Source organism: Oryzias melastigma, linkage group LG14, assembly GCF_002922805.2.
Source record: "Oryzias melastigma strain HK-1 linkage group LG14, ASM292280v2, whole genome shotgun sequence".
Taxonomy (NCBI): Eukaryota; Metazoa; Chordata; class Actinopteri; order Beloniformes; family Adrianichthyidae; genus Oryzias; species Oryzias melastigma.
Genome location: NC_050525.1, coordinates 29,908,045 through 29,916,720, shown reverse-complemented (window position 1 = coordinate 29,916,720; position 8,676 = coordinate 29,908,045). Strand labels below are relative to the sequence as shown.

General features: G+C 46.6%; 1 protein-coding gene across 13 annotated transcripts; it reads right to left on the bottom strand.

Moving 5' to 3' along the window:
- Positions 1 to 19: 19 nt before the first annotated feature.
- Positions 20 to 8,676, bottom strand: LOC112141424 (proline-rich protein 7; the record flags this gene model as incomplete). Of its 13 annotated transcripts, none has more annotated exon segments than XM_024264594.2 (5): positions 20 to 449; positions 4,511 to 5,361; positions 7,506 to 7,622; positions 7,692 to 7,771; positions 7,903 to 8,503. In XM_024264594.2, coding segments are annotated over 2 exon segments (707 nt in total), but the record flags the coding sequence as incomplete, so codon positions are not given.

Sequence of the window (8,676 nt, the reverse complement as noted above, 5' to 3'; positions counted from 1 at the left end):
CCCCTGGAGCTCTGCTAACCCCCCCTGGAGCTCTGCTAACCCCCCCTGGAGTCCCTGATGAGTCCTGGGCTCTCTGCGAGGCATGGTCGCCATGGCGGCGGCTGCTTGAGCGGACCGGACTCCGGGGGGGCTGAGGTTGTTGTGGTTCAGGTCCATGTTGGACAGGAGGTGACCCAGGGAGTCCCAGCGCTGCGAGGACGGCAGGCGGACCAGAGAGGAGTACCCCCGGTCCGGAAACGCCCCCACGGCAGAGGCTTTGCAGGTCGATGGCGCGAACACCTGAGCCGCATCCCGATCTTCCCTCAAAGGCGGCGCCGCAGCGCGAGGCGGAGCCGGCTTCAGGTAGGTCCCGCCTCTGGGGTCGGCCAGCACCTCGTTGTATGGAGGGGGAGGGTCCTCCATCAGGACCGCCTCCTCGTAACACGGCGGCTTGCCGATGACGTCAGTGTCTGTTGGAAGGAGAAGAGAGACGGTCACAAACAGACCTGAGTCACAGATTCAGGTGCAGTCGCCGGTCTGAACTAGAGATGTCCCGATCCGATCACGTGGTTGAGGACTCGATCCAAATCGGACTCTGTTGTCCAATCAGGATCGGATATTTCATTTATTCTTATTGTGATCAGCACTTATATTTCAATCTTATTATTCTGGATAAATACTCCAGTTGAAGTCAAAGTCGTGTCCGGAATCATTACCTTTTAAGTTTCACACTCCGAACAGAGCGGTTCAAAGTCCGCTATCGTAGTAAACCGCGTTGCGCGAAGAAGCGCTTTTCTTCCGTTTGGTGTGCTCTGAACCGCAGATTTTTACATTTAAATGTAAGTAATGACTTCATATTGTAGTGTGACCTTCTTAAAGTTATAAACCAGCTGTTGTTATGGATATTAAACCGCTAGAAGCGCTGCGCTAATGCTAGCGGACTGGCGATGTTGATGTCACCGACAGATATTAGACACTATTTTTTCATCACCCTCCGTCTGGAGCAAGCACGGAGGGATAAACGAAGGGGGAGGGCTAAGGGGGAGGGAGAAGGGGAGTATTCGGATCGGGCCCAAGTGTCTCTGTTAGAAACCTGCTCTGATGAAAATGAGTTTCTAACATGTTATTCTGATGATGGAGGACATGAATACAGAACATTTACATTCAACTCAATTCCTGAGGATTTCTTGATTCAAATCCTTGTGAATCTGGAGCCGACGGGAAAATGCTGTTGGAAAAAACATTTATATGCAAACTACTATGGGCGGGGCCACCAGCTCCCTGCTCCGCCCCTTCCTGATGCAGACAGATAGATCCATGAACGTCTTTGTTTTCCTGGTCTGAGCTGGAATCTGGATCAGAACTGGATAGAAACGATGTTGCTGCTGTTTCTGTTCAACCACTAATTTTAGGTTGTGGGTGGGGGGGGGTGAGCAGGAGAGAGTGAGGGTATGATGGGGAATCAGTGCAGGCTTACCTCACCAACAGTCCTGGTTTTTGTCTGAAATCAGCATCATCATCCCTAACAGTGACTAAAAGACGGCTGGGAGTGATTCTCCAGCAGATCAGAGGATGATGGGAGGATGATGGGAGGGGCCTGTAAGGAGGCGTGCATATGTTCGCTTTCGGGTCACAACCTAAACACTAAAATTATCAGCTTCCTGCTGGGCTGCAGGTGGCGCTGAGCGGCAGGAAACACCTGAGAGCGTCTGCTCGCTCGCCCTCATCTCTGCTGTAGCCCCTCCCACCCCCCAGTGAAGAAATACATTCACTGAAATTAGACTGAAGGTGATGAAGATGATGATGATGGAAGCAGAGGAGGTTGTTTTCTGCTGGACTTTTCCGTCTGCAGGAGAAGCTGCAGCAGAAATGATCCTAAAGTCGCTCCGATCAATAATGATCCTAGAATCCACTCGGATTAGTAATGATCCCAATCAATAATGATCCTAGAATCCACTCGGATTAGTAATGATCCCAACCAATAATGATCCTAGAATCCACTCGGATTAGTAATGATCCCAATCATTAATGATCCTAGAATCCACTCGGATTAGTGATGATCCCAATCATTAATGATCCTAGAATCCACTCGGATTAGTAATGATCCCAACCAATAATGATCCCAGAATCCACTTGGATTAGTAATGATCCCAATCATTAATGATCCTAGAATCCACTCGGATTAGTGATGATCCCAATCAATAATGATCCTAGAATCCACTCGGATTAGTAATGATCCCAATCAATAATGATCCCAGAATCCACTCGGATTAGTGATGATCCCAACCAATAATGATCCCAGAATCCACTCGGATTAGTAATGATCCCAATCAATAATGATCCTAGAATCCACTCGGATTAGTGATGATCCCAATCATTAATGATCTGGTTCCAAACAGGTCTTCAATAATGATGTTTTCAGACTCAATCTGAAAAGCTGTCATTCTCAAGGACATATTTTCACCCCTCATTTCCCATCATCCCTTTGTTTACACTCTAGCTTACAGCCCCCCACACCCCAAGCTAGCGTTAGCGATGCAACAAAAACAGCAGGAATATCATTTCCATCCAGACGTCCAGTTCTGATCCAGTAACCCTGTCCTCCATCATCAGGAAAGAGCTGAAACCTCAGCATTCCCATCAGAGCTCTTTAAAGGAAGTCCCGGTTCAGGACGTTCATTTAAAACACCGACTTCAGGTCAGAACCTGACTGGACCCGGCTGTCAGTGGGGTTCTGCAGGAACAGCCAGAACTTTTTCCCGGAAATGTCGGCGTACCTGGAGAGTGAGTCAGGCCATTATTTCTGAAAACAGCATCCAACCTTCTGGAGTTGTGTTCTTTGCTGTTTGCTGAGCTGTTGCCATGGAGACCAGTGTATTTATGGATGCAAATGTCGGAGTAGCTGGACCCGGTCCATCAGACCCCCACTGATCCTGAGAGACGCCGGCAGGACCGGCAGCAGCAGAGGTGGACCGAAGGAATATCTCACTCTGTGGTTAACCCTTTAACACCTGAAGCGCCATCAGTGACGCCAAAACAAAAACATCTTTAACACACTGTAACTTTTCAACCGCTAACACGATGATCCCAGTAGATCAACTGGAATCATCGTGTTAACGGTTTAAAAGTTACAGTAAATCCAAGAACATAAACACTGGAGCTCTGCTGTTAAAGGGTTAAAGAAAAACACTATATTTTTGATGGGAAACTGTAACATATTTATGTTCATCTTATAGGTTTATTAAGCAAAGTTGATGAACTGCATGTATCGCTCAACCAGGATCCTGACTACATTACCCATAATGCTCTAGGAGTTTGGCTTTTTCGACTTCTTCTACTGTTTTCAACAAAAAAATCAATGTGAAGTCAGGACACACACCAATATTTAAGGTGCACTTTCTATTTCTAAAATAAAGAATAAGGATTTTAACTATTGTCTGAAAAACACGATAAGGGTCACTTCATTAGCTCTGGTTTATTTATTATTTATAATTTACAGTGTAAAAAGTGAGACAGGTACAGGAAGGTTTGTTCCATTGAACTTTGTTCAGAACCGTCGGGTTCCTGGAGGCAGAACCGAAAGATCAAAGGAGCCGCTGGACATCAGCTGTTCCTGATAAACTGGTCATGTGATCAGCAGCTAATGGTCTCTTGATAATGTCCCCATCTGATCCACCGACTGCAGACGAACCTCCTATAGAGCATGTGTCAAAGTCAAGGCCCGGGGGCCGGATCCGGCCCTCCGAGTAATTCTCTCCGGCCCTCCAGATCATTTTATGCTATTGTTACTAATGACGTTATCTTGTGCTCATTTCTAACTTGTATAATTTTGACAAAATATATTTTAAAGGAGAGTAAAATGTTACAGTTTTAAAGTTTTAAAATTGGCACTCTGCTAGCTTTTTGGACTATGTTTGGACTATTTACTAAGATTTTTTTAGGCAATTTTGGAGTTTAGCTAATATTTCAGCTCCATATAGCTGTTTTGGCTAACGTAGGTTTGTTTTTTCATTTTTTAGGGTGTTTTGAAGTTAGGCTAATCTTTACATGCTATCTGTTTTGGATATTCTACATTTTTTTGTTTGTTTTTTATGTTAATTTGGCATTTAGCTAACATTTTAGCTGGCTATCCTCTTTAGCATCTTCAGCTGTCAGCACTTGAGCGGACAAATTCAGCTTCCAGCATTAACTCTAGCATTATCACAGGTAATGCTATATATCTAGTTCATAATTATGTTAAAAAGTTACAATTTTAAAGTTCTATAAATGTCATTTTCTTGTGTTCAATAAATGTTGATCCTGTTCCGCCTGCGACCTCAGGTGTGTTTTGGATTTTGGGTGATTGAGTTTGACACGCCTGATCTACAGTCACAGTCATGAGGTTTGATCCCTGATCCTCCGTCTGTCAGCAGATCACTGAATCTAATCTACATTTTATTCTAAGCAAGAAAACCTTATTTCCAGTAAACCTTTGTGATCTGTTCTCTCAGCTGTCACTTATTCATGTCGTGTTACTGAAGGATGAAGTTACCCAGCATGGAGACCCAGGAGGCTCTGGAGGTGGGATGAGGGGCGGGCGGCTGAGGGGGGCAGCACGCCGGCGGCGGCGAGAACGCGGCGGTGTGGCAGCTGAGGGGAGCGGCCTCGGCCGGCCGCGGACACTGCTCTCGGAGTCGGTCCTCGCGGCGGCGCTTCAGCCGACGCTGCAGGAAGCTGCAGAAGCAGCAGAGCAGGACGATGGCGGCCCACACCAACCAGAACCCGGCGAAGCAGCCCAGGAAGGTGTAGGTGCCGTGAGACATCACCATGGCGACGGCGGGATGAGCGGCGGCGTCCTTCAAACGGCAGAACGTTGACAACCACAGATCATCTCTGTGTAAGAGGAAGAGCTTCTTCTGTCAAAACCAGACTGGGAGAGAGACGGATCCTTCAGGAACGCCACGTCCCAGATCCACATCGAAGCTCGGCGTCTCTACGGGCCTGGAGGGACCGGATGGGATCCAACAGAACTTCCAGTTCTGCTTCACCGCCTTCACAGAATCCAAACAGGAGAAGTTCAGCGTCTGAGAGGAAAACGAGTCCTGGAAACATCTTTCAAGAGGAGGACCATGACGCTCCAGCAGCAAACGTCCAGAAAAAGATCCAGATGAACCAGAACCAAAGAAGAACCTTAGATCCACTCAGACTCCTGGAAACATTCAGTCAGAACCGACTCTGATGGGAAATCCTTCTCCCGATTCCTCCTGACAGCTTCAGACACGAGGAAGAGGAATCTTGGACAGGATGAGGGCCTCCCCCCAAGAGCCGGGGGCCGTCCTGACCGTCTGGACCCTGAACTCCGGCCCCTCAGATCCCGGCGGGACTCCTGGACGTCACATGGATCTACAAAGACAGAGCAGCAGGAGGAGAACCTCGTGAGGACTTTCTGGACTGGGAAACCGGGTCCAGATGTGAGCTCAGCGGCGGACCGGAGAACCATGAGGAGGAGCAGACGGGGGAGAGGAAAACACGCCTGAGTCGTTTACATTTCTGTGTCTGTTCTGTTCAGGAAGTGGGCGGAGCTAGACTGCATCTAATGAAGGATTGGTCAACGTCGTGGAATCTCAAACTAGAACCAACCTCAGACCCAGAAAACTGACGGAGAGACAAACAAACAGTCAGACGAAGATCAAACGGACGATGAAATCTGATCAGAGCTAATCCTCAGGATCACAGTCTATGATTACTGGAACCAGTATTCCAAACACTGGAGCCAGGTCAGTTCACCAGGTGGCCACCAGAGGGCTCCTCCCATCCAGATTCAACAGAATGAAGAGGACCAGAAACCAGGAGCAATCCCCGGTGAGGGTCCTGCTAAAGGGCACTACAGCAGAGCTGCTGGACGGCTGATCCACGCAGACTAAGCTCCTCCTCCATCCAAAGACCGTCTTCCTGTGGAGCAGAACCGTTCTGAGCGGACCTGCTCCTCAGGAGGTTCTGAGGAACTTTTCTTTGTTTTTTTTTAACTTTCAGTAAAAAACAGGAAGGCCCTTTGATCCACAGGGATCAGTGATATCCTCTTCTTAATCACATTTAATCTCCTGTAGCAGTTTGGGTCTCATCAGTTCCTCTAGGGGGCGTTTTACCACTTTGAGCTCAACAAATGAGGAAATCAGGAGTTTAAGTGAAAAGTTCAGATTTCTTTGATTTCATCTTAACGTGAACTAAACATAAACGTTTTGAATTCATTCAATTATCAACAAACAGCATCCATGAAGGAGAATATAATTTAGATGCTTTCGTAACATAAAAACTTTTGTTTTTCACACAAATGGAGTTTCCATTTCGGATTTTTTCTTTCCATAAAAAAGTTGGATTACATTTTTTAACCACATTTGATCCAAACAAAGAAAAATCCAACAAAACCAAACAAACCACAAACTGAGGAGAGTGGTGGGCGGAGTTAAGATGATGGGCGGAGTTAAAGGATGGGCGGAGTTAGATATAATAGGCAGAGAGGTAAAGATGACAGATAGAGTTAAAATAAGAGGCGGAGTTAAGATGATGGGCGGAGTTTGATCATCAGATTTGCGGGACGTTCTGGAAATTTCCAGACAGAAGATGACGACCTCAGATCTTCATCTTTGAGCGACACGTCAAAATGTCGTGTTTTGTTTTCATCAGCTGATTTACGTCTGTGTACATGTTTATTTACGTTCTGTTTACTGTTATTCTTATCAATTTATTTCTACTTTTACTTCCTCCAGAGATTCTTTTTAAAATACAAGAAAAAATCATTTGTAAAATCAATATTTTTTGTTTTAATATAAAATAAGATAAATATTTATAGAAACATATAATAAACACTGATCATATGAAATGATCATTAATGACGTGAAATTAACTTTAATATTTACGTAAAAAATCATTTTCAATAAAAAGAATTAGTTCAACATTGTGATCACTCAATACAAACAGGAACGTGCTGATGTTTGTGGTGACATGTTAGGCTCCTCCCACACTGTTAGGCCCCTCCCATATGATTAAGGCTCCGCCTATATTCTTAGACTCTTCCCACATCATTCAGGCTCCTCCCACATCATTAGAATCCTACAACATTGTTAGGCCCCTCCCATATTTGTAAGGCTCTTCCCACATTATTTAGGCTCCTCCCGCATGTTTTGGCTCCTCCCACATTAAAGGTTGTAAGGATTCTTGCATCTGCAGATGTTTTCCCTCCAGAAGAAGTTCAAGTTGTAGCTTCAAAAGTCAAAATCGATTATTTTTTATCACCATAGTAACCGGTACTTTAATAATCATGGGAGACACTAGAACTCTGAAAGTTATTTTTCTCAGAATGTTTTATCATTTTAAGCCAAATCAAGATCAGACTAGTTGAATGAAGATGAAGTTTCTGCTCCTCTCAGACGTCTGTCTCTCTCTTTCTTCTCAATCAGATAAAGATCAACTCAATCCTGAGAATAATCCTGCAGCTTCCGAACAGGAAGTGGGCCGGTGTTTCCTGGCAGCAGCAGATCTGTTCTCACCTTTCAATTAAAGAAACTTCCATCAGATTCCATGAAGCCGGAGGATCGAGTCGGGTTTCTACTTTTCCTGGAATCGTCCGACTTTATTCTTCCTGTGAGTCTGACTTTGTCCTGAAGCTCAAAGAACAATAAAGTTTTACCAACATTGAAGCATCTTTGGGCTGCTGGAGGGAGCTCAGCTCAAACCTTCTGGTCAGACAACAGAGAGAGTTCTGGTGCTTCGTGTCCATCGGCAGAATCGGACCTTCAGGGAGGACGCTGCCCCCCTGGTACGTCATCATGGATCACAGAAAAAACGTTTTTCAGAAAAGAACTGTAAACTTCCACACTAAGAATTCACCTAGTCAGCCAACCAGGTAACTAGTTACTCCAGCCTGACTCCACAGCAGAACCGAACCTGAACCCGGTCCAAACGGTTTGGTCTCCGAATCTTAGATGTTGGTTTCAGCTGGAGCTCAGAAATGATCGATCAGATTCTAAGGAACTCCTGCCTCTAAGCGGCCGCTAGGAGGCGCAGTCTCTCCTTCCTCCTCCTTTCTGCTGAGCGCTGAACAGAACCCATCCGGACCACTCACCTCAACGTTAAAGTCTGAAGTTCTGACAGATGCTTAGGCTCCGCCCACACCTGCTTTCACCAGGAAGGGCTCCAGAATCCGTTCTGGACTTAGACTGACGAAGGCTCCTCCTCCTCATCCTCAGGTCATCTTCATCCAGACAGAATCAGTTCTAGCATGAAGACCCAGAAGTTCGGATCCAGAACTCGACCAGAACCGCGTCCTGCTGACCGTAGAAGTTATGTAAATGTCCGTCTGTCTCGATGGTTCCATGAAGGAGCCATCCTTCACGCACGCGCATCCACCCTCCTCTTCCTCCGCGCACAGAACAACACCTGTTTACCACCTGAGCCCGGCGAACCAGCGCGTGCTTCCATGGACGCACGCGCCGACTGATCCCCCCCATTGTGTGTGTTGGGGGGGTGCCTCCTGCTACATGCACACGCGCGGACACGAGCCCTCACCTGTGGCTCCGCTGCTGTTCAAACGGAGTTCTCCGCATCCAGACCCGCAGAGCTGTCCGCGCGCGCTGCCTGCGCGTGCCGCTCCACAGAGCGGGTTCACCTTAACCACCTGACTCCTCCTCCTCCTCCTCTCCTCCTTATTCAGCCGAAGGA